Below are 27,523 nucleotides of genomic sequence, written 5' to 3' on the forward strand. Positions count from 1 at the left end.
CTCGGTAATAATGTAATCTTTCATACTGCGTTAAAATTCAAAAATATTTATTAGTTTTCTCAGAATTCGAAAAAAAATAATGTGTTTAAAAAGCATTGGCCCGAAATTTTGCGCCTACACTCTTAAACGCTTGAAAGCCTTTGAGATGTGGGTATACAGGCGACTACTAAGAGTAAGTTGGGTCGACAGAGTTAGAAATCAGGAGGTCCTTAGACGTCTGAATCAAACTACATAACTGGGCAATACAATAAAGAGACGCAAGCTGGAATACTTCGGTCACATTATGGGACACTCTAAAAAATATGAACTTTTACATTTGATGATTCAGGGAAAGATCCAAGGTAAACGTGGCCGTGGTAGAAGAACACCAAGACTACATCTCGAACATCATTATTTAGAGCTGCTGTCAATAAAGTCACGATAGCGAATATGATAGCCAACATGATATCCAACGATCTATTTCTCAACTTTATTGCTATTTTATATTTGGATTGCCATTCGAACTTCCCCTAACGTTGGAGCTCTAAGGTCTATCCAACAAGAACAGATAGCTCTTGAAAACAACAAGATGTTACCAAATTTGTCCGGTGGCGTAAAATTGGATCGGATTTAACATTTCCTACATACTATTTTAAACATTTTTTTGGTAAAGCGAAAATCCAAAATTAATAATATGTTGTTTTTACCTGGATTTATCTTGTTGGTTTTATGTAAAAGAAATTTTTCCATTTTAAAAATAAACAGCAATATGTAACACGATACTAATTCACAATGAAATAAAAAAGTCGCCAAATACTAAATACACCTCGAGAATATAACATACAATATAACAAGAAAAAATTAAGTAAAAAGCACGTAGTCGTAGTCCCTTATAAAAACAATGTGTTCGGAATCCCCTAAACTAATCGAATGTTGAATCATAAATCTTAAGACCAATCACGCCCAAGCTGCATCCTGTCTAAACTCAGTTGATAAATAATGTATCCTTCTATGTATCGAACTTATTGCGTGTTCATACTTCTTATAGTCTGCTTTTATACTTATTAAGAAGGTGACTAATCTGTATGCTAATCATTTTTTTACACTGTTTACAGTTTTGCGGTCTAGTTTATAGTTTTACAAACAATGTTAAGTTCTGCAGATTCTGCGGAGTAATTTACTCCAAAAAGCGGTCAAAATTACGTGCATTTGGTAGTACGGAAAAAGCGTTATATGTAATATTTATATATCGACAATGGAGTCGCGTCCTGAAGCTTTAATACCGGTAAACAGCCTGTTTCTACTAGCGAAGTAAGTAAAGCTTCTAAATACAGATTTGGGAAAAGAAAAATACAGAAGGATTTTCTCCACCAAAAAAGAACAAGCCCAGAAGAAGCATACTTGATAAAATGGCCGATTTTGATAAAATTGCTATACTACGATTAGTACTTACACCAATTTTTTTTTCGAAACGATACAAAAACCCGTGGAAACAATTTCAAATAAAATTTATATAAACTCGACTGTAAAAATTCGATACCTTTGATCAGAGTGTTCTATAGACAAAAATCAAAATGCTTTTTAAAGGTGAAGAGAACAGGTGTTTAGCGATTTTTACGATTCTCATGAGATCAACAACATTTATCACTTGCATTGACCGGTCAAATTGACAGCGTTTTTAGGCATATTTCAAATGCCTCACATTTGTTGCCAAAACTCAAAACCGAAATTTCAGGCTATGTTTTGAAGATGGAGTTCTAATACTGAAAATTCCATAGTGACTGGTCAATATGTTTGACCAGTCTCATTGTATCTCAGTAATTGATCTTATTACAATATTATTGATCTTATGAGAATCGTAAAAAAGGTTAAAAATCGCTAAACGTTTATTAATATAACACCTTTATAAAAACTAACTTCATTTGCGGCAATACACAAAAAAATTTATAAGAAAGCTGCACTTTTCACCTTTAAAACGGATTTTCATTTTTGTTGATAAAACAATCTTATCAAAAGATATCGAATTTTTACCGCCTAGTTGATACAAATTTTATTTAAAATTGAATTCGGGCGGTTACCTGACATTGAAAATCATCGGTCGCTACAAGCGTTGTTTCTGAGAGAACGATTCATTTTACACAAAAAGTGCTAATAAACATTTTTGTTTAAAATTATCTCAGCTACACTTTTATTTAAAACATTTTTTTTACGGCGTAAAGATTCTTGGTAAATCATTTTTTTTTTGTTTTTCATCACCTATAAGGGGGGTTTTCGGGGGAAGGGGGTAAAAATGGTAAACTTCTTTGCATCTTTTTTGGGTCCCAGAATTAACATTCTCAGCAAAATTCAGCTTGTTTGTATGATTTTTAGAGGTCAAATCTTTGACGACTTAACTACAACGTATTTATGTAAAACTTGTACAGAAACTGATTTCAATAGCGCATTGATTTCGCCAGCGTAACTGACATTTAAAATCGCCGGTCGCTTCAATTGTTGTTTCTGAGAGAATTAATTCTTGTTAAATCCTTAGTTCCTACCGAAGTTCCTACCTTCGAGGAGGTTTTTAGGGGGAAGCCCGGAGGTAGAAGTGGTAAACTTTTTTGCACCTTTTTTGGAGTTCCAAAATTGACATTTTCGGCAAATTTCAGTTTGTTCGTATGATTTTTAGAGGTCAAATCTCTGACGACTTGACAATAAATGTTTGATGAATTGGTATGCACTGCGTGATTTGTTTTTCTTGGACTCCTTTGTGTTTAATATTCGTTGGTTTTCATACTATCCCTTTTTCTGTCTGCATAATTTTATCTCTTCTTTGTCTTTTGTTCTCAAATTTTGTTTTTCTCTCTAGTTCGTCTATGTAATTCTTATGCGTCTTTAAATGACGATGACAATAGCTTATAGATTTTATTGTATTCTATAAAAACAGCTTTTGAATAAACATATTTGAATAAAGAATTAAAAGATTAATTGTTTGTTTTTTAATTCAATATAATACTGAATATGTGACAATAAAGATTGTATGATATGTATATATGTATATATGTATATGTATATATATATATATATATATATATATATATATATATATAAAGTATATTGTAATATGTTTATAACATTTTTATGGCAACGAAAAACTGCACCATATTCTTAAAATCACTGTTTTAAACTTAGTTATCATGTTGTTATAGTACTTAAATTGAACATCTTCAAATTAACGTAAAAGAAATATAAACGGCAGTCTTTAAAATAACTTAATCCCAGTCTTCTTCTTCCCACCCTGCATTATTTTCATCGTTAAGACCACTCACAGCAAGTTTACTACTTAAATTATTTGCAATTATAATCTCATTCTTACTCTCATCCACAATAAACTTATTAGAACTTTCTATCACTGGCTCCATATCTTGAAAGAAATTGATATCATTTTGCTCGTTAATCACAGACTGAGTTTTTATATCTAGTTCGAAAATATCTGGAATTTTTATTTTATTCTGGGATGTTTCTATGTTCGTGCTTGATTCATCAATAAGCATGAGATCCTCAACACGATTGTCTCTATACGTTGATGTATGGATAGTTGAGGTTTGGCGAGTTTCATTTATATCCCAGTCTTCCCAATTATCTAAATCCTCATCTGCCGAAGGTTCCACTTCTTCGGTTGATGTTTCACCTTCTTCACCATCAGGTCTTGGTCTCTCAGGCAATTCACTAACAATATTAAGTTCATTTTCTAGACCACTAAAACTTATCTGATCGGTCTCTTGTGGTATCTGGACTGAAGTGGACGAGTTTTCGAAGATTTCCGTGTTTACTTTTTTTGATGATATTCGAACTGAATGCGTGGGTCGACCATCATTAAATAGTTTCGCCCTTTTGCCTCCGACTACAGTTTCGGAACCTAAAATTGGTACCAGCAAAGCTAATGTTGTCAGTGTGATGGAGACTAGATGATCATTGGTGTCCTTAATTCCAACCAGCAGCTGAAATTCCAAGTCATTTATTAGTTAAATTATATAACTTATAATATGCAAACTTATCTTAATATTATTAATAAGCTACAAATAAAATTTCACGTGCTATGATTAAATTAAATGAAAATAATTAAGAAAATAAATGAACGAAAATAGAATGATTTGTTTCTTGTGCTTCAGAGAGAGAATAATTATACATTATAAACATTTAGTTGCTACGAATTGTATCAATCCCTTAGAATTTGAAACATCTAAATTGATCGATAATATTAATATTTTAAAAAAGTAACTGTGGTACAAGCGGCGACCAGATTAAATATACTGTAGCAAAATAGAGAGACACACACAGTACACAGTCACAGGGATTATCAATGGTGAAGAGGAATGGAATAAGAAACCATGGTATTTCACGTATCTCAGTAAAAATTAGTTTATCGTTTTATTTAAAAATCTCGGCTCATCTACATAAGTTTGAACAAATATTTAAGACATATCTCGAATCCCTATATTGTATTATTAAGCGCAAACATAACAACTTTTAATATCAATTGAAAATAATCGCATTCATATCTTACTAAAGTTGGATACTGTCATGGTAAGTAGATGTGCACGCGTATACGGTTTAAAAATCATCTATAGTTTAGTTTCGACATTGTAGACACTAAATGCCAGGAAATAGTGCTGACCATTCTGAGTTATTCTTGGTTTTCCAGTGGCGTAGAAAAATTTATTTGAAAGATTGAGAGGTAGCGCTACTTGTATTGAAGAATGTTTACAAATTATATGTACTACTATTCTCTCCCTAGCGCTAAGAAATTTCTAAATATGTGAGATGCCGGTGAATAATTTAGACATCGGATTATATAAACTATTAAAAAAGCAAAATAAGCATACAGTATGTTCAAATAAAATAAAATAATTAAATGTATCAAAACCAAATTTACGTGAAGATGTGTAAGAGGGGAAATTATTGCATCAATTACAAATTTTATGATAAACTCAGGAATGTCGATATACCATACCAGATCCACAAAGTCTAGTATTTTTCAGTTTTTTAATTAGCAATTCATACAATTCGTCCTAGGTAATCGGATATAAATCCATTTTTGTTCTTAAGCTATCGTTAAGGGGGGGAGTAGGGTATTATTTTGCGTTTTTTCTCTTCAGGAGTATTCAGTTAAAATTTCAGAGTAATCGGAACAAAATTGATACGAGTTATAGGCATTTAGGAGTGACTGAGTTGAGTGAGTGAGTTAGGTGAGTGAGCTTGGTGAGTGAGTGAGATGAGCGAGTGAGGTTAGTGAGCACTCACACAGAAATTGGAATAAGTAGTGACAAGTTCTTATAATTATGCACTCACGGCAGATAACAATCAAATTACTAGAGCGGATAAAATAGCTCCAGATGCCACAAAAAAAGGCAGAGTTAGTCAAAAGCAGAAGCAAAAAGATGCTGTAGATATTTTAGCAGGAAGCACGTCGCTATATGGACCTAGAATACACGAAACTGTATGAGTATAAAAAAAACTTGTTTTTAAACGTGTTTTTCTCGGAATATTTTTTTTCAAGTCGGTGTTCACTAGGTCGCAACGTCGAGATATTCACCATTTTGTTGTTATAATTAATTGTACATCAAATTGGTCAAATTTTAACAAAAAAATTTAGAAAGTTACAAAAATTCGCCTTTTTTTACTTCTAAAATTTGAAAAACGATAAAATGAACCTAGGGAAACTCATAACCTAAGGAAACCTTTTTGGTTTTTTGTCAACAGATGATACAGTTATACGTTACGATGGACACCGCATAGTAACTTTTTTATCTTGGAAAATTAGATGTCATTGTCATAATTTTTAATATTTTTATACCAAAATTATAGATAATACTATTGAGATGTGTTACTATAATGTACTAATAGCGTAAGATCTCACTGCAGGATTACTACGTTCATAACGTAGTTAATCAAACTCACATTTGTACATATTGTAACGAAATAGCCCATCTCCGATACGTCATAATTCTTAGAAGGATGAATCTAGAAAACGTAAGAATCGGCATTTCAATAGCGCCCGTCTTTCGATGCGGTTTCGATGAGACGAATTAGAGGTGGGACTACCCCAGAATATTCTCGAACATAATACTTTTGGTATATATGTAACGATATTATGAGTTAGTTTAGTTGATAAGAGAGTACCGAATTGTAAACTTATAAATAAATATATTTATATAAATTCGAACCGCTCGTTTTATTTAATCTCGCTACAATATATTCAAAATTGATAATAGATTGAGATTCAAAAATAATAAGAATTATGTTTGTTAAAAACTTTATTTTGTTCGCTTATTTTTTAAATAAAATACGCCGCTCATTACATATAATCATGTTTTTTATACCAAATTAAAGTTTTTTTTTCCTATATGAAGATATAAGTTTGCCAAAGAAAAAAAGGTCTAAACTTATGGTGCAGCTGTTAAAAACGCGAGGTATTGAAAATGAGATAAAATACAGCTAGCGCGCAACGCTACTAGTATGAAGTGCCAGTTGTGTGGCCCTTCATACCATTATCACTTGTCAAACCAGTGTCGATGCGCCCTAACTCTATTTTAATGTATCTTTCATACCTCGCGCTTCCAAAGCTGACAACCCTAATTTGTGACATTTTTTTCTCAGTCAACCTTATATCATCATATTAAGAAACAAATTAGCTTTAATTGGATATAAAAAACATGCATATACGTTATGAGCAGCGTATTTTATTTAAAAAATAAATGACTGAAATAAAATATTTGTCAAAAATTAATTACATACAATTAATTGAATAAAAAATATTTGTGGCCACTTTTTGACTTTAAATGTATGTAAAAATGTATGTTTGATGAACTACGTTATGAATGTAGTCATCCTGCAGTGGTATCTTGTACTATAAGGTTATAAATAAATTTATATTAAACAATTTAACAAAAAAAAATCTTAAAAACATGTTTAAACTATTGAATAATAATCCCTACCTCCTTTAACAGCATTATCAAGTACACATGTTGGACCTTACAAAGTAAAATTTGAAAAAATATGATCGGTACATAAAATTGACATAATTGTAAAAAATATTTCTATCAGTTTATTGTAGTTAGATTCATTTTATATGAATCGTTTTATAATATATATTACGTAATATGTTAGCTAATCAAATACATGTTAGGTTTGACTATCTTCTCTAAAACCGCCTCAAAGGATTCAAAAAAACTATTAATATTACCAGAAGGAGATCTATAGCAGTTTAAGAATACATATTGTCTTTTTATTTAAGTATGCTTTGGCTGAAATACCATTTATTTCAAAATGCTTAACACTAAAATATTTGTCAAGGCTTACTTATTACATTACAAGACAAAGTGTTTTTTTATCCAGATTGCAGTATCACCCCAATATCTGAGTGACAATTCAACAATTGGTTTGTTGATAACGACTTTGTTCTTGAGATTACTGAAATATATCAGTACTATAGTTAACCTAAAGTGATTAATACGTTTTTATAGAGTTCTGACAAATATCGAAATAATCGAAGAAAACGTCGTCGCCAAAATTTTTTGGAAGGTGAAAAAACTATTATATACGTGTATTGTGGATTCTGTGAAAGGAATGAAAATATGTTGGTCAATGACATTGTAACTACATATATGTGGCGATTTGACTAAAATGTCCAAGAGAAGTGTTTACAGAATTCTAAAACAATCCAAACAACTTGAAGGTAAGTGGGATACGTCTGTTAAAAAATTTAAACCAGCGGAAGAGAACGCATTCAGCTTGAAGAGGATATTAAGTATGCTATTCGGAGAAAATTTCATGTTTTCTTTTTCCAAAATGAAATTCCAATCTTAAAGAAAGTCACAGCCGAAATAAATTTCAACGATTGGATACCCAAAATATAACGGCGTGTGTTATTGCGAACATTAAGGCAAATTAACATTTAATATATGAAAAGAAGTAGGAACAGTATTCTTAAAGAAAAAGACGATATTATTATGTAGCGGAGTCATTATCTGAAAAAAATCCAAGTTTATAGTCGTGAAGGAAGAAAAATCTACTATTTAGATGAAACATTTTTCGTAGAAAAAAACTACGAAAAATGATAAAACAAGACAAGAATAAAACATGGGACCAGAAATGTCAAGAAATCAATACATACATCGGAGGGAAGCAATGTACAGAGGTATGGAATTTTATACAATCAGTAAAAAATACAGGAAAAGACAAAGCACACATATACACCATAAAACCAAGACAATGGAAAGATCACTATGAAAGCTTGCTGACAGAGACAAGACAAGAATACCTAGCGAACTCCCCAACACAGTCAGTACATATACAAGGAGAGGAAGCGAGGGTAGACGTCGAAACAGTAAGGAAGGCTGTAATGACCCTAAGAATGGTAAATCCGCTGGACCTGGGGGAATCTATGCTAAAATGCTTAAGAATGGAACTCATAAACTATTTGAAATATTAACTTATGTGATCAATCAGTGTCTAAATGGACACCCAGTACCAGAACAATGGAGAACGGCATACATGTCCTCAATACACAAAAAGGGGGACAAAAGGAATTGTAATAATTATAGAGGCATATCGGTAACCAGCACCCTGAGCAGACTGTATGGACGAATTTTGAGAAATATGATCGAGGAAGAATATAAGCACAATGAAGAGGAAGAACAAAGCGGGTTCCGTGCAGGAAGATCGTGCACCGATAACGTATTTTGTCTTAAACAAATAATAGAAAAAAGATCGGCTAAGAATCTAGAAACTCATATTACTTTTGTAGACCTGCAAAAAGCATATGACAACATCCCCTTAACAAACCTGTGGACAACGTTGAAAAGATCTAACATCAACCACACATTGGTAAATGCTGCACAAGAACTATATAGAGACTCTAAGGCACAGATAAAAACAGGAAAATATCTAACGGAAGAATTCCTGGTTACAAAAGGCTTGCGACAGGGATGCTGTATCTCACCAACCTTATTCAAGATATATGTTGCAGCGGAATTGGAAAGATGGAAAAGAAAGGTACATAGGATGGGTATAGAGCTTAGCAATGAATGTATATATACACTCCAGTTTACTGATGACCAGTTAGTGCTAGCGACCGACAGGGAAGACATGCAGTACATGCTAAGAAAACTGATAGAAGAATATAACGACTGGGGAATGAATGTCAATACAACAAAAACCAAATATCTTTGTATTGGAAACGAGTCAGATAACATAGACCTCGAAAACGGACAACATATTTCCTGCTGTCAGAGCTATGACTACTTGGGTGTTGCCTTTGACAATACAGGAACTGATACACGGGAAATAGAAAAACGAATCACTTAAGCAAAGAAAGTCTTAGGATGTCTCAATGGTATACTGTGGAGTAAAGAGATAACGAAAGGAAGGAAATTTAATATATATGAGACCATGACTGTTAAAACTACTCTTCCTTATGGCGCTGAAACATGGAGAATTAGTGAAAAGAACAAAAAGCGAATAGAAGCAGTAGAGATGGATGCAATGAGAAGATCTTTAGGTATTTCCAGACGAGACCGAATCAGAAATGATGTAATAAAACAACGTATGGGAATAGAAGGAAATATAACTCAAGATATAGAGAAGAAACAATTAAGGTGGTATTGTAGCAAAATACTGGGGTGTGTAGGAGGAGAGAGGTATAAGAAGAGTGGTCTATATCTATGGGATAAAATTGATAGAAGTAAAATAGATAACAATTAAGTAAAGAAGTAAAAAATATTGAACGGAATGTGGCTAGGCTAGCAATGTAGGCACTAGAAACTCAAGGATGGATACGGCCAATTTGCATGCCTTTTAAAGACAGTAAATCAGGAAAATATGTATGATGGATAGATAAGAAGAATGAATAGATATAATGAAAATTAACAAAGAAAACAAATTGAGGGCGCCAGAAGAGGGATACCACTCTAAAAAGAGTAACGGTCACTCTTCCAGGTATCGTATACTGCTAAAATTAATTAAAGTTGATCTAATAAACAAAAATGCTGTAAATGTAAAAAGGTAAGGAAATATTAATAAAAAAATCATATGCAAAACAAATTCAAGTTTATTAAATATAACTTCTTAGATTCTGACAATCTCTAAGTTACCAAAAAGTATATGAAAATTTCACAATATAATATTTTAAAAAAAGAAATGTTGAAAACAACTATAATAAAAAGTTGAAAACTAGACAGAATAACTCTGATATAGAGTGTACAACCTACATCTAGGTTAAAACAACCTTAAACAAAATAATGCTAACGTTGGAAGAACGTATAGCCAAGTAAATATATCAAACTTACCTACAATATGACCAACAATATTGTTAAACACCTCTAAATTCACATACAAACAAAATAATATATATAAATGGGAACAAGCCAAGTTGAACAATTGAAACGGTCTATTATCCTGAAGGGATAATAACCAGAGTTACTAACACAAGATGAAATATAAAAAAAATTAGTTAAGTAAACACATAATGAAATAATTAAAGTTAATAATGAAATAAATGGTTAATACAAAAAAACAATGGAAGATAATCTCTGGGTAGAATTTGAGCTCAAACTTACCGATACCTTACACCAAGGGGAGTTATATTAATTATATATATATATATATATATATATATATATATATATATATATATATATATATATATATATATATATATATATATATATATGTTATAAAAAAAAACTATAACTGGTAAAACAAGATATATATATAGTTCTGAATCAAAAACCAACTGTCCTCCTAGGTGAAACAGTTGTCTGGAAGGATACTCCCGAATGGCTTCGGTGTCCCAGCGAAGTCCTCCTTGAGGTCCGAAATTAGCACGGAGCTGGTGCTAATTGGCTTAGTTCGATGATGACTGTCCTGCCCTACCTCTAGGTGCAGGCTGGAGAAAAAATGAGGGTGGAGTAGACAATACTCCCTGGCTTGTCCCAAATGACCCTGATTCTTATTAGAGTTGAAGTGGTACTCTCCCTCGGATGTTCTGAGGGAAATTTATAATTCCATGGTAGGTGGCTGAAAACAATTCCCCGTTACTTCTAATCTCAGCATTGATAAAAAGAAATCAAAGAAGAAGTGAGGAAAGTTTCTTTCAGCATAAGAAACCGGAGCAAAAAGATAATTATGGTAGATAAAAAAAACCCATCCAATCGGATGTAGCGTGACCTTGCTTCACATAGAGTAAAAATATAATGGCCTTGGACAAAATACTATATTAAAATATGAAATAATGAATCTGAATAATAGGATATAGATAAAATACTCTAATGTTTATAATATAAAAAATTATTATTTACCAGATAGCTACTTAATTCCGTGCTAGAAATCTCACTTCAACTTCCCGAGTTTGCGAAAACACCGTCTATTAAATTTTTATGGTTATACTTAGTTAACTTCTTGAAGTGAAGGAAATTCTATGCATTAATTGGATTTTCTTTCGCTAACTGCCACTTGTACCACTCCAAACTCTCGATCAAAAGTGAATTAATTTTAATTCACAGTTAATTAACCAAGAAGAGCCATTTTTCCACTCCCCCTAATCTCCTGTCATCTCTCTTGTCCGCAATGGTACCAAATTAGAACAGAGTGACAACTTAAATTATTAACAATACACACTTAATGGGCAAATGAACACTTAAAGTTAGGCAACCCATACTACATCTCTGAAATCATTTTTAGTATCAATACAGTATAAGTAACGACTGTTACAGTATGGGCATGTTCAACGGATGCCATCAAGACTCCCCAAAAAAGTAATAGAATGGCAACCGATAGGTCGACGGAAAAGAGGAAGACCCAGATTAGAATGGCAACACGGCGTAAACAAGTCCATGAGCGAAAGAAATTTAACAACAAACGACTGCGAAGATAGGAAGAGATGGTGTTTAGGTATCGGACAACGTCGAAAGACGTTCTAAACCGATGTATATATATATATATATATATATATATATATATATATATATATATATATATATATATATATATATATAATCCTCACTTACAGTTCACTGTTGAACTTGAGGACTCCAACACAAATAGTATTCCCTTCTTAGACATGCGTGTCATTAGAATGGGAGATAACACCCTAACTACAAGTTGGTACAGGAAACCAATGGCCTCTAATAGGTTTCTCAACTACCACTCTTGTCATCCCTTTAAATACAAATTAAACCTTATTAAAGCTTTAAGCTGCAGGCTAAATAGACTGACACATCCGATTAATCGAAGGGAATCCCTTGAATTACTTAAGAATATTCTGATTGAGAATTCCTATCCATCCTCCCTTATTAATAAATACCTTTTCGTTCAAAGTTATGGTTCTTCTTTAAATGACATACCCAATGGTGACCAACTTAGAATAATATCAAATAATTCAATTAACAACACTGTTCTGCCTAATACTGTACTTGGGAATCCAACTACCCATTACTCATCGTTACCTTATTTTCCTCAAGTTACTGAGAAACTCGTTAAACTGTACAAACATAACAACGTACCGGTTAAAATTGCAATTAAGAATGCTAAGACTGTCAGGAATTTGTTTTCTAAAACTAAAACACCTCTGTCCCTTCTGGAACAAGTTAATGTAATACATCATATACCTTGTGCTGAGTGTGACTCATGTTACATTGGTCAGACAGGGAGATCACTGAGAGGACGTCTTACGACACACCGCAGTGATATTAATTTATCTAAACATACTTGTGCTCTTGCCCAACATGCTATTAGCACTAAGCACGAAGTAAACTTTAATGAAGTTAAAATTCTTGGCACTGAACGTAATCTCGTTAAATGACAGTTTTTAGAAATGTGTTCAATATTAAAACATCCAAATACCCTTAATAAGAGAACCGACATTAGTAATTTGAGCCAAATTTATCATGCATTAATTTTGCAGAATTAGGCCTGATATGTTGTTTACTTAAATTTTGTCCCACAATGGGTTTTTTCTTATCACATTTTCATATAATAAATCTAAATAAAAATAAAATAAAATAAATTATTCTTTCTTAAACTTAGATTCATCAACTTACATTTTATTAACTATTTGTCAATATCACTTTTACATAATTAAGTAATTGTTCTTTTTGATGAACTTGGTTGATAAAATTTTAAACTGAAATTGATTCATAGAATCTTTTTCATTACGGTCCGAAATGATTTGAACCTTTGGACTGTGGAAGTTGTATTAATCTTCACCTGTTGGCTGGCTAACCAGTGACGTCATATTATTATAATATATGATATTTTGATTGACTTCGCATGCTTCTTTGTTGACAAATCAATCACTGTAGGATAAATGGTGATCTTAACCACCTTTTCCTTTCATTGTTTGATTTCTTAACGACAAGTTGTCAACCAAATTTATCACATTCTTTGAATATACCGCCCTATTTTATAGAGGTTGGTAGTTTGCCTTGCTGTTCTTGTCATTTTGACCTCAAGGCCATCTCTATTCACGTTGTGTGCGTGGGTGTTAAACCTGTAAATTCATTTATCGGCGAGACTCAGTAAGCTTAAGACTGGTAACTTCATTTTATCTTTATACTAAATTAATTTAAATAACTTATAATGTTACCTAAAGTTAAATTTAAAATCTAATTGATTAAATAAATTGTTGGAAGTGCTTTCTCATGATCTTTCTAGTTCTTTACACTTTAAAATAAACCTTAATGTTTTTTTACTTAAGTTTTTATAATAACTTTTTTATATACATGTATGTTTATCACATGTTCTTTTGCTGTGCTAATTTTGTTAAATTGCAAACTATACCAAGTTTCAATTAATTGATTTATACAACTTTACTCTAAATGTCCAGTTTCGTAAGCTTTTTCATATTTTTAACATCATTGACTGCTACATGTCTTTGTAAGGTAACACACTTTTATTGTAACTTCTCTATGGATGTTTGGTTTCATATTGTTCTTTTTAGATGAACTGATGATGCTTTCTGAGCAGAAAGCGAAACGTCTTCAATAAATAGATGAAGTAGCCACCTTCTTTGTCTTTTATTTCTCCACTTTGACCGAAAAACCCACCACTCTTCGAGTGTACCTTAGTTTATATATATATATATATATATATATATATATATATATATATATATATACATCCCACTATCGTTTTAAGCTCTTTTCACGTTGCAGTAATTTAGCATCATCAAGAAATGCTATCATTTTCTATTTATAAGTCGTGTATGTTCGTTTAGTGCACCTTTGTAGGCTTGGCACCGTTGTCGATTTTTCAATAATCCGATTTTTTTATAAATTAAATTTTTTTACATCAAACCATCATTTTAACATTGGGAGGTAAAATTACTGTATTTGGTATCATTTTAAAGCCAATAGATGTTGCCAGTGTTAATACTTAAATAATATTTGAAAACATAAAAATATCGATCGGTTTGGGTTCAAGTTCAAATGAAGACATTGAAACTACCTGCCGGCCGGCTGGGGTCAACCAACAAGTTTTTTTATATATCAATGTTCAGTTGTTATTCAATTTAGATATTTTTTCTCAGAGAGTTGTGTAGGGGAATATTTTACATATTTGAATTTCCAAGCTGTTTAATCGAAGCTATCAGTGAACAGTTTAAGATAAATATTAGGTTTTTATGGGATTAGGTCAAAAATATTGGTTGTGATTGGGATTAGAATCACATTTTTAATTATTTAATGTTTAACATTCTGATTTCCATTCAGGAAATCGTTCTGAAAAAACGTTTTTTGTACAAAATGTGTATACACATTTTTACATAATTTGTACAATAAACAAGGTTAAATATTGAAAATCGTATCGTTAAATATTAGTTAATTAAAAATGTAATTTTCATCTCAATATCGACCAATAATTGTGGCTTAATCACATAAAAAAATAAGATTTGACTTTAACCATGCCATAAGAAAGTAGTTCACGAACCTCGCTAAATAGTTTAAAAAAATCTTATACAGAAATTTAAATTCTAAATAGTATGAGGGGTAGCCGACGAAAAGTTCGTAAAGACGTACAGTTGATTTTGCTTTTTTTTTTAAACAATCATAAATGGCAAAAACATTTTTGCTTATAAAACGTTTTGTATACATTCTAAAGAAAAATAATTTAAATAAAAGTTGTAGACCATAAAAAGTTTTCTATGTAGAGAAATACCAAATTTAAATACATAAATAATTGAGATAATTCCAAAAAACCATAAACTCTAAGATATTATGTTTGTAGTAATTTATAAATGTTAATTACTTTGTTTTTTGACTAACGACAGGTAATATAGCTACTTGAAATCATGGCAATTGATGAGTTATTAAAGTGTGCTAAATATCAAGCAGATCAAAAAATATTTTACAATTTATTCAATTTGTTTATCACAGAAAGCGATTATTTAAACAACTGTACTTGTCCAAACTCGTATGACTCTACAAGTATTTTGTAACTTGCAATCGATTCTTTGCGCTTTCAGTTTTAGGGTATATTAAAAAAACTTTTAACATATTATTAAATTTTTTTACTTTTTCGTTTTTAGACCACTTAACGTTTTTTTAGTTTCTTTGACAAGTGAGGATTCGGTTATTTCTTCATATGGGCTATGAACAACTGTGTAGTCAAGTCAACACTATTAGAAGTTACCCATACTTTTTCAGTAGTCATGCAGACGGTTCATCTTAATTGTTCCCATATGGAACATAAGCCCGAAAAAAGTCTTAAATTCTGTTTGTGTTGTCTCTTTCCAAAACGCAATCCTCGATTTTTCTGAACGACTTTGTGCAAGTATTTCGTCAGAGTCACTTCCACAATTTATTTAATCTACATGGTCCTCGCCAGATGCTTCTAACAATGATTGTAATTCAGCAGTGGTCAATCTACGTTTATCTTCACATCTAGCTTTTTTAGATGTCGAAGGCATATTATTTACATCCATTTCTTTATAAATACTATAACTCACTTTTACGGAGGTAATTAACAATAAAAACGTTCTACTGGAAACTATCAACTTACGACTTCCAATACTATAAGGCCACTTGAGGCACAATACGTTTTTACTCAATAATAGTTCCTGTATAAGTAAAATTGTTTTTTAATGTGCTTCATTGAAGCACACTAGATATATTTCAGTTTTGCAATCACATTCTTCAGAGTATGTTTTAACTTTTTTAACTTTTCTATCGGCCTTTCTACTAGTCAGGTTTCTTCTTAAAACTTTGTAACATCTTGTACACTTTCTTCTCTTTGTATTATCTACATCGCTTTGCCTTAAATGGTATTTTTGGGTGTAACTGGTCGTGAGGGTTACAACATTTCTTTATTTGTAAATGCCTTCGCGAACTCCAGTCTGAACTCAAGGATAGGTTGTCGCTTTTTTTACGTTTTCTATTATTTGCCAACTAAGCATTAACTACTGCGGTATTAAATATTAATTCCATTGCCACTTTCCGGTACCACTTCAGCATTTTGCAGGCTTTGGTAAGAAGCCACTTGATCACTAAAATCAACACTCTTTTTCACCAAGTTATAATCGAGAATAGTTTGTGGTTTTAGTACTTGTGTATAATTTTTCTCTTCATTTGATTAAACCAAGATACAACTATTATGTTTAAATGTTGCAAGGATTAAAACTGGTCTTTTGTCGACCCATTTTATCACTCGTAAAATCAATAATGGGGTTAAGTTTCATCGAGAGTAACTGGTTGCAACTTTTTTAATCGAGATTTTGGTTTTACATGTTTTTGTAGTAAAACATCTGCACATGAATAATTCGTTTCTTGAACAATGATTTTAATTCATCGACCAATATTCTAAAATAAGGTGTTATTACGTCGTCCGGAATATTATAAACTGGTTCTATTTCATAAAGCATAGGAAATATGGTTTACACTCTATATTATTATCTCCGTTAAATCCTATCATTTTAGGCTCCATATGTGATGATTAGACCTATAGCACCGGAGATACGCAACTAAGGCTCTTTTGACATAACATATATAGGAGCAAAGATATATACCTAAGGTTCTTTTGACGTGTTGATGTATTTGATTTCTACGTCGTAGTATTCTATTGGTTAAATGTTACCATTTGAGGTACTGTACGTCACAATTGGACTAATAGGATCGAAGATACATAACTAAGGTCCTTTTGCCAGGCTACTCTATTTAATTTTTGTATCTCATTGTATTCTATTAGTTTAATTCTATCATTTGAGGTACGAAACGTCACGATTGGACTAATAGGACCGAAGATACATAACTAAGGCCATTTTGACATGCTACTCCATTTAATTTTTATACCTCATTGTATTTTATTTGTTAAATCCTTTCATTTGAGGTACTGCACGTCATGATTGGACTAATAGAACTAAAGATACACAACTAAGGCCCTTTTGACATTGTTCTGCATTTGATTTTTCTATCCCATTGTATTCTTTATATTAAATCCTATCATTAGAGGTACTATACGTCACGATTGGACTAATAGGACCGAAGATACGTGACTAGGGCCCTTTTGACATGGCTGTATTTAATTTTTTTATTTCATTGTTTTCAATTCGTTAAATCCTGTCATTTGAGATACTGTACGTCACGATTGGACTTATAGAAACGAAGATATATAATTAAGGCCTTTTTGACATGCTGCTATATTTGATTTTTCTGTCTTATTGTATTTTATTGGTTAAATCCTATCATTTGAGGGGCTGTACGTCGCGACGGGACCAATTGGAGCGAAGATATAATAGGTAGTTGCAATATATCATAACCCGTTACTTTTAACCAAACATGATGCCAGAATGATTTGGGGATGAATATATATATATATATATATATATATATATATATATATATATATATTCTTAAATTTACTATTTCGTTATGGGTAATATTATATTCAACAGCGACGCCAAATTTCTGATGCTAAAATGATTGATAATGAAAGTGGGATATACATTTTCATGTATATAATGGCAGCGAGTAAACGGTAAAACCCTGAACTAAATATATATAATATTTTCACTGTACCATCATTTTAGACTCAAACATTTTCTGGAATAAACTTGTATAACTCAGTAAGGGATAAAAAGAGAAAGCGGATATTTTAAAATATCAACACGGTATCAACACTCTAATCAATGAGATGGTTAAAATTTTTGTAACAAGTACAGGAAAAAAGTTATTAAGGTCTTGTAAAGTAGCGTCGATATACAGATGCTACTTTGCAAGACGATGCTAAAGTGATGGTAAAAGCATAATGTATCGATGCGAAAATGATAGTAGGATGTATATATATATATATATATATATATATATATATATATATATATATATATATATATATATATATATATAAATTATTTATTTTATTGCTGTATTATATATGGGTGAATCTATTGCAGGTCATGACTTATAGATTAGTTAATAAGTAGTATTTTTATAGTAGTAGTAGTAATTTTTATCTGTTTTCATCACCTTGCATTATATGTGTACCGTTCGCGTCATAAAAAACTGGTACAACTCTTATAATCAAAAATCGTGTTTTTTCAGTTGTGTACGTTGAACTTGTCATATGTGTCATTCTAATTTCTAGGGCACCGTTGCCAGTTCAACGAAAATATTATATGAAACCAGCTAAAAGCAGGGTTTTGTGACATAGTATATTTTTGAATATACTAAAAACTAAAACATTATCGAGCATTCTCGATCAGTCAGTCACATTAAATTTGTTTAAACACGCATCCTAAAAAATTCTCATATTAATTTTGTAATTTTCCATCATCTCAATTAAGTACCCATACATTGATTTGTGTTTTATAACAATTTATGAAAATATTTCAATTTAAAAATAATGATAGAATCAATCTAGACATAACTTTAAATTATTATAATAAAACATTACAGTGAGATATTGGATTGTAACTGTCACGTTTTGAAAAGCGTTTTATCGTCCCAAATATTTTATAGTTTATAATACATAGGATAAAGTATAATGTTAGTTTTTCACATTTTTTATCGTTCTTGTAATAAATAATAAATTAATCTTGGTAGTTTTCCTGTTACAAAACTTATTGATACAAAATACAGTTCGTGTTTGGTAGGTAATTGAGGTATAAAATTACAGTAGATGCATTCCAATGTTCCCTGTGCCAATACCCTAGGTTTAGATCCTTCAAACATTTTGGATATTAACTCGACCCTACCTCTGGTTATTTAATCTATTAGATACGGTTTTTGGTTGTTAATGATAAAAATAATACCTATCTAAAAATTTTATGCATTTTTGAACGTTATTTTTTAATTTAGATTTAGTGCAATTCCGTTATATGTGATGGCAACAACGAATTGATTCACGAACCATTGTGTCTAGTATGAACACAGGTTTACATTGGGAAAAAAAGTGTACCAGTTTTATATGACGGGAAGTGTACAAGGCTAAAAGCTCTGGTTCGTTCGGAAAAATATTCCCATGAGGTTGTTTTGCATAATCACTTTCATGAGATACCCCATAATAAGGTTGAAGAGGTCGCCCAGAAAAGTTGTTCAATTTTTTTTAAACAAATTGTAACAATCAATTTTTTCGGACCGGACAAATTTTTTTTTCAATCCGGACCGGATCATTCTGAACAAAATAGGTCTCTTTTAGTTTTTAAACTCTCATTTAAAACAGAAAAACGCAAAATTACGATTTTCAGGGCTCAAAAACAAAAGTAAAAGGCATTAGTGTTGAATTCGAGCAACATCCATCCGTCGGGCCAGAGGCCCTCTGGCTGGATTCTGTTACTCTTCGGGCGTAATCATCTTAAAAACACCCTTGGTACATAAATAACTATTAAACCATTATTTTTTAATTGACAATGAAACGCGTATGGCAGGGGGGGCGCTCATTAATACAATGTGAATTTAAACCAGCAAAAATTTGTGCCCTTGATCTTGTTTCTCTCTCTTATACCTACCGCAGCCTTAGCGCCCGTCCTTTCATAAGCACTTCATTAACGATTAAAAACCAATGAAATAGGCCTAAAATACTGATCGGAAGGTTTGAACTTAAATTAATGTTCTTGGTTAATTCAAAAATAAAAGGTTTTTTTACTTGTACTTTTGAGAATTGAAAATCGAAATTTTGTGTTTTAAATTATTTATAAATCAGAAACGATTAAGTTTACAAAAAAATTACAAGAAACTTATTTAGTTCAGAAGGATTCAGAAAATTCAAAAAAAAATTGTCGGGCCGAAAAAAATTATTGTACCATTTGTTTTAAAAAAATTGTTTAAAAAAATTTGAACAACTTTTCGCTTGGGCGACCCCTTGAACCCTATTTTGGGGTATCTCATGTAAGTGATTATGTAAAAAATATGGGAATATTTTTCCTAAAGAAACTGGGCTTTTCGCCTTGTCTATTAGCGTTTAGATAAGATGGGCATGTCGTACATAGTATGTGCAGGAAAAAATTGCAAAAACAAAGTGTATAATTGCGAAGTGTTTTTTTTATTTTCCCAAAGATAAGGCAAGGTAAGAAATACTGGATATAATACAGATGGTAGTTTAAGTTAAGGAAGTTTAAATTGAATTATCAAATAATGAGTGTGGAGCCCCCGCATACTATCGATTTATCCACGACCAAACAGTTTAGTCGAATCGTGACGGTATTGCGATTTGTTTTCGACTAAACTATTTAGTTATGTAGGGTGCGCATACAGTTGATAGTTGCATAGGAGATTTCAGTGTGTCATCATGTTGTATAACAAAAGAGTACTTGCTTGTGCATTACTGTACATGGAAGATAATGAAAAACGGAAAAGAAAAATCTGTGTACATCCCATACAAAGCGTTAAAGGATGTTTAAGTTAGATAACTTAAACATCCTAGTATTTTATCATCAAAAATGTAATTTAAAATTAATCTAACTATCAACAAGAGAAATCATAAGATTCCTTACCTGGCGAAACTGAATTCAAATCTTTACCACTGTGCTTTCTACAATTTGCAAAGCAAACAGATTGATGAATTGGTCGGCAAGGGAATCTAAAATATGCATTCCACAAGCCGTTCATCATGGTCAAAATTCGAAGTCAATTCAGTTTCTGGTACTCCAAACTGAGTAAAGAAATAAAACATCTATCTTATGTGTTATAATCTAACTATATTTAAAGTGTTTTTACCCATATATTTAGTGGCTTCAAACATGTAAACCTAGAAAGCAATAATGATGAAATAGCCATCCCGAAAACGTTCTGTGATGTAGCCTGATAGGGTTTTTATATTAATATATCTTTTATAAAGAATTTTTTTAAATAAAAATTTTTGTGATTCAAGGTATACAGGCAGCTACAGAAATTAATTTTTCTTGTGAAAAGGAAGAAATGTTATAGGGGATTAAAATGTTCGTCTTTTTTTGTTTCCGTACGAAGAGGTAAAGAACTGTTATGATGTATTTTCGGTAATTAACATCCGAATACTCTTTCGAATAACGATCGTCAGACAACTGTTTGATTTTTTAGCCAAAACGTGATCGATAAGGTTTTATGACTATTCTGTCGAGCAACCATTTAGACGATAGTATGCGAGCCTCCATGTGATGCAGTAGTTTTTTAACAAACAACTAAATAGTTGCACGATTAAAAATTGATAGTATGCGGAGGCCCTCAGATTATAGTTTACTAAATATCATGTTATAGGTTTTGGTTTCGTATTTTAATTTTATCTATGTGCTTACAGAGCTTTATCGTATGGTTGCTAAAAAGTGGACGAGAAGATCTACAATCTAAAATTGATAAGTTGGACAACTACAAATTATGTGGGGCTCATTTTGAGAAGAATTTTTTCAAAAATTATTTGAAAAACTGTTTGCATCCAGATGAAATTCCTAGGTTTAAGTAAAGAGAGCCAAAATGAACATAATTATACTAAGTTTATTAAGTAAGTACTTAACTTTTTTTTATTGTACACGGCGTCACACCGTAACTAAAATTTGACGTCGCGTCGTATATAATGACTACTATGTAGAATGCCATTTCTGATTCATTACTATTACTATTATTATTTCTACGGAAAAATTAGATTACACGTACTAGAAAAGAAGAAAGCAGAATGTGGGATCTAGACACTAGAGTGGATGTTTCCGATGAAACCTTAATTATCAATGTGATTAACAGTAATTGCAATAGTTCTACATTATCTGACGAGTTTTCTTGAGCCGATAGTTAATATTTTGAACTTTTGTGGATGTAGAACTACTTTGTCAATATTGCCTCATATAATACGTAAGTTAATTTTGTTTACATACATGTGAAATTAAAATACTTAATTCTTCTATAACTCCTGCATACGGTAGTAATTTGTAAAAGCTAAATAAGCTTCACGTAATTATGTTTCGAATACTGACAAAAATATAAATTTTGTAAAAATACTTTTTATTTTATGACTATTTGACTGTATGTGAATTACTAATACAGAAGATGATACATTATCTATAATCACAATTTGGCAACAGTGTTGTCGTTAAAACTCAATTATCATTTTTCAGAATTTAATGTCTACAATGTGTATACTCAATTATAGTACGAAGATAATATATTTAAATATTTGAAGTGGAAGATAAAAGAAATGTTACGACTGGAAGAAATATGAACTTTAAGCATACTTTGTTAAATTGGGTGCAAATGTTATACATGATTTTCAATACGTTACCTCTGGTAAAATCCGATTCTGTAGGTCTTCATGGCTAAAAGTGTGCATATACTTTGGAAAAAACGTTAACAATAATAAACGAATTTCAACATCTCGAACCTTGAAAATCTCCAACAATTTAGGACACAGATACTTCTTAAATGTGTTTTCAGAAAACAATGTTGACTTTTCTTCATTTTCATCACCTTAAACCAACATTACTTAAAAATGTGTTAGCTTTAAAATATAAATTTGTTAATTTTTTACTTGGGACTAACTCCGCCTCGGATAGGCGCAAGTCGCTTGTAGTATATTCACAAGATATTTAGTTCTTAAAATAATAAAAATATATATGAACTATATCTAATAAGTTACTATTAATAACCTTAACGATCTTACATTTCTAATCTTTCAATACAGACAAAGATCAAACAGAAATGTCCCAACCTCAACTATTCCACTACTAGTAAGTAGTAGTAATATTACAGTTTCGCAAACCCAGACAAATCCAAATGATCAGTGACAGACCGTAGCAAATCATAAAAAATGAGTAGAACTAGTTCGGATAATAGGCACTCAAAACAAATAGACTCAAGATTCAAGACTACTGGCTAAACCCATCTACCCCCACTATCTCCAATAGGTACGATGCATTAGGTAAGAGTTAGAGATTAATTGAAAAGAAAGCACTCATATCCAAAGATGAGAAAGCAGAAGGAACTAACCAGACAGTTATAAAATAAAAGTATTAAATTTCGACCAGGTCAAAGCTTAACGAAATAACTCAGGAAGTTATACGGTCATTACAAAAGCATAATAGAAAAGAACACAGAATTTAATACATTTAAACTAAAAGAAGAACGAACAAACATGCACTACTTAGTCGACGTTAACGACATAAAAACTGAATTAAAAAAACTATAACACGAGGTAGAAAATATATAGAACTTTAAACACTTTAAAAACAGAACTCCACTACACAGGTTTTTCATGATTTAAAACCGAACGACAATAACAAAAACATGTCATCGATTTTCTTTTAAATCAGAAAATTAACATCGAAGCGCCAAAACCGAGAAGGGAAATACCCCGTGAGCTAGATGTCAAAGATATGGACACACCAAAAACCATTGCTTTCTAATACCACGATGTGTCAAATGTACTAGTGACCATGGAACTAACAAGGTCCCCGGGAAGAAAAGATCAAAGAAGGTGAAATGGTAACCTATGTAAGGGCAACCACCCTGCCAATTATAAAGGTTGTCCCGTCACAAGGATCTACTGATGAACAAATATCCCCCACTCCGAGAAAAAGCGAATGTTACTCAACCGATAAGACAATCCCATCAATCGAATCTCCAAGGTTCAACAAATTACATCAACGTTGTAAAAAGTACACACCAGGAACCCCTTAATAGTATGTCGTATCAAGAAGGTCCACAGACATTAAACATAACAAACGACTTTTCAGAACTAAAAAACATGTTAAAAACTTTATCAGAGCAGATGTCCACAATGCTCAACCTGATAACTACCGTCATAAAAAAACTGGTTAAATAATTTAAGTTTTTTAAGATAGCAATATGGAACGCTAAGGGCCTATCACAATACAAAGTGGAATTAAAGGCTTTTAATATTAACCACAGTATATACATAATACTTATAACGGAGACACATTTCACTACTAGAACCCAAATTAAAATTCCCAATTACATAATATATGACCCTCAACACCCGGACGGTACGGCCCACGGTGGAAGCTATCATACTAAGACAAACAATCAAACCTTATGAACTCAATAAATACAGAAAAACTACTTACACGCCACCAGCATAAAAATAAAAGACTGGCATGCAAGATCGCATGACGGACTGACATTGAGCATGACGATCTCTGCGGTATACTGTCCCCCACGCCACAGTATAAGTTGTGATGAGTTTGAAGAATATTTCAACAATTTTGTACCAGATTTCTTACCGGAGTGACTATAATTCCAGACACATCTTTTAGGGATCTAGGATTATAAACCTTAAAGGCAGACAGCTCCTCAGAGCTATGCAAAAAAAAATAACCTTAACCACCTGTCCACTGGAGAGCCTACGTATCGGCCTACTGACAGAAACAAAATGCCTGATCTGCTCGATTTTTGTGTTACCAAAAACATCCCAAAAATACTTTTGTCTGCAAAGCCATGTTCTGACTTATCTCCCGACCACTCCCCCGTTCTAATAATGGTAAACTCTGAAGCATTTATAAGAGATAATCCAATGTTTCTCAGTAATAACTATACTAACTGGAAACATCTTAGACGAAAAACTGCAACTAAATATCCCACTAAAACTAGTTCCCAAATCGACTCAACATTTCACCCGTTCAGTTCATATAGCTGCACGGCAATCTACACCTAATTAAAGAAAAAATATGTATTACAATAATCATGAATTACCAACACACATAACAAAAGGAGACTTGGGAAAATCTGACAAAGAACAAGGTCACCACGAGATAAAGTAATACTTAACAGAGCAACGATGAAACTGAAAAAAAAAACTCATAACAATCACAAGAATTTGGGCATTAACAACTATCTTAAAAACCTAACGGCGATCGAGTCAACAGAATACTAGTTATGGAAGGCTACAAAAAAAATTAATAGAACCCAACTCTTAATTCCCCAACATACAGAAAATGGTAACTGGGCCATAACTAACCAGCAAAAGGCCGAAACGTTTGCTAACTACTTAGCTAACGTTTTTTAACCGCACTCCTTGAAGCTGAACCGTCGGAAGACCATGATATTTATAAGCTTCTGGAAAGTACATTCCAGCTTGTACTCCCACTTGCAAACTTTAAAATTAATAAAGTGAAAGAAACCATTGGCAAATGGCAGCTATATCCAGCAATGGCTAAAGAAATGGCGCATCAAAGTAAATGAAAGTAAGTCGGTGCATGTTACGTTCACAAAGACAGATACAACTGCCCACCAGTAATCCTTAACAATCAGCAACTTCCCTAAAAAGAAGATGCCAAATATCTAGGTATGCACCTGGACAAAAGGTGCATACCTAGGTAGCTTATATGGAAAAAACATATCTTCACAAAAAAGAAGCAACTGGGACTTACGCTCAGCAGAACATACTGGCTCATGGGGCATAAATCAACATTGTCACTGGAAAATAGGCTCCTAATATACAAGATAACCATAAAGCCTGTCTGGAGTTATGGAATACAACTCTGGGGTTCATCTTCTAAGTTCAACATCGAAATATTAGAAAGAATCCAGTCCAAAGTGTTACGTATGCGAAAGACCTCAAAATGATGGTGGTTAAAGCTGAAATTAGTAGTTATTCAAAAAACTATGCCCTAAGCTTACGCAGACACCCAAACCTCTTAGCAGCGAAATTAATGACCGATCCAATTGCCAGACGCAGGCTGAAACACTTTGTTCCTAATGATCTAACTAACAGATACTAGAGTGAAGTGAAGTGTAGTGAATACCAATCCCTTCGTTAAAATATCAGTTTTAGTTTAATAAGATTGCTTAGAATAAAAAGGAACATACCAGTGGATTGTTCCTTAATTGTTTGTTAGTTAGTTGTCAAATTATTTACTTATTGTATCGTTGGTACAGATTGTAAATTTATTGGGATTAAAAAAACCATGGCCTATAACCTACCCTACTTCATAAGTGTAGCGAAATGTTGACATGTGCCCATTTATGGATCGTCCATATGTGAACAATCCATATGATAGAGAGTGTACTTTTAAAATTCGCGCGACCAAACTTCACCATAATTAACTAAACCCTCGAACAGGAATATATTGAAACGTGAGACAGACCTGAAGGGTAGAAGCCCCAGCGACTCAGCACTCGCTGAGCCATTACGGAAATCCCTAGAATCTCCGACAATAGTTTCTGCGCGCCCATATAACCCTTATTTTTGTTAATAAATATAAATGTTTTGCCGAATAGTGTTTAGAGTTACTGTGAGCAAATTATCGATCCCATTTGCAGCAGATTGTCGCCTCTGGGTACATTGAAAACTAGAGTTACGGTGACTATTATAATAGTTTATCTTATGCTTATTTCTGATTATGATCAGGTTTTAATCTTGATATCAGATTATTTGTTCTAGATATTGAAATCGAATTTAGTTTCTATTCTTATCATCTAGCATAATCACTTTTGTAAACAATAAGCCACACGTCAGCATTTTTAAAGAATAAAATGAAAAATATCCATAAAGAACAGCCAATTAAAATTTAGTTTATATGGTCAAATTAATAAATATTATTAACATCTTCCCTGAGAATATAAAACAACACAAAGGACCCCGGCACTTTTTTTATGTTAGGGAGAGCGCCCACCAAACTGGCATGGCAATTGGCAAGTAGCAAGTAGCGGGCGTCTAGCATGTTACTTAAAATGTAACCAATGCAAACGAATGATTCAGCGCACACCAAAATGAGAGTGACAGTGGCGTCATGCAGCTTGCTACTCTACGGCGTTAAAAATAGAGCTTGTTCTACTTTTTGCCACGTGCTACTTGCATTTTGCATGTGTGTTTGTTAAACAATTTAAATATGGAAGACAGTCCAGAATTTAATATTCGTTTTGTCTCATTAATTGAGAAATTTCCAGGTATCTATGACAACACAAGTCCGGAATATTTTAATTCTTTAAATACAATAAATTTACTATGCCCTTTCATCTCTTTCCAATAAGGGTGTACCCAAAACTGACGTTGCGGAGGAGTTTTGTTCATATTATTGACGTTTAAAAGCGTTAGCATAACTTCATCCTCAGAGGGCGATATTTTGAATTTAAATATTATGCTACTGATAGTAGCATGC

General features: G+C 32.2%; 1 protein-coding gene across 2 annotated transcripts in view; it reads right to left on the reverse strand.

The window, feature by feature from the left end:
- Nucleotides 1-2,933: 2,933 nt before the first annotated feature.
- Nucleotides 2,934-27,523, reverse strand: part of LOC140434704 (protein-associating with the carboxyl-terminal domain of ezrin) — a 35,929-nt gene continuing 11,339 nt past the window's right edge. The window contains exons 3-4 of one of the 2 annotated variants that reach the window (XM_072523155.1): nt 22,690-22,874; nt 2,934-3,959 (exon numbers count right to left, since the gene is read on the reverse strand). In XM_072523155.1, coding sequence (XP_072379256.1) covers nt 3,231-3,959; nt 22,690-22,874 — 914 coding nt within the window. In that variant the 3' untranslated portion in view covers nt 2,934-3,230. The remainder of the gene's footprint in view (nt 3,960-22,689; nt 22,875-27,523) is intronic. The other variant, XM_072523154.1, reaches the window with a different exon arrangement.

This window comes from Diabrotica undecimpunctata, chromosome 2 (assembly GCF_040954645.1).
Source record: "Diabrotica undecimpunctata isolate CICGRU chromosome 2, icDiaUnde3, whole genome shotgun sequence".
In the NCBI taxonomy this organism is placed as follows: domain Eukaryota; kingdom Metazoa; phylum Arthropoda; class Insecta; order Coleoptera; family Chrysomelidae; genus Diabrotica; species Diabrotica undecimpunctata.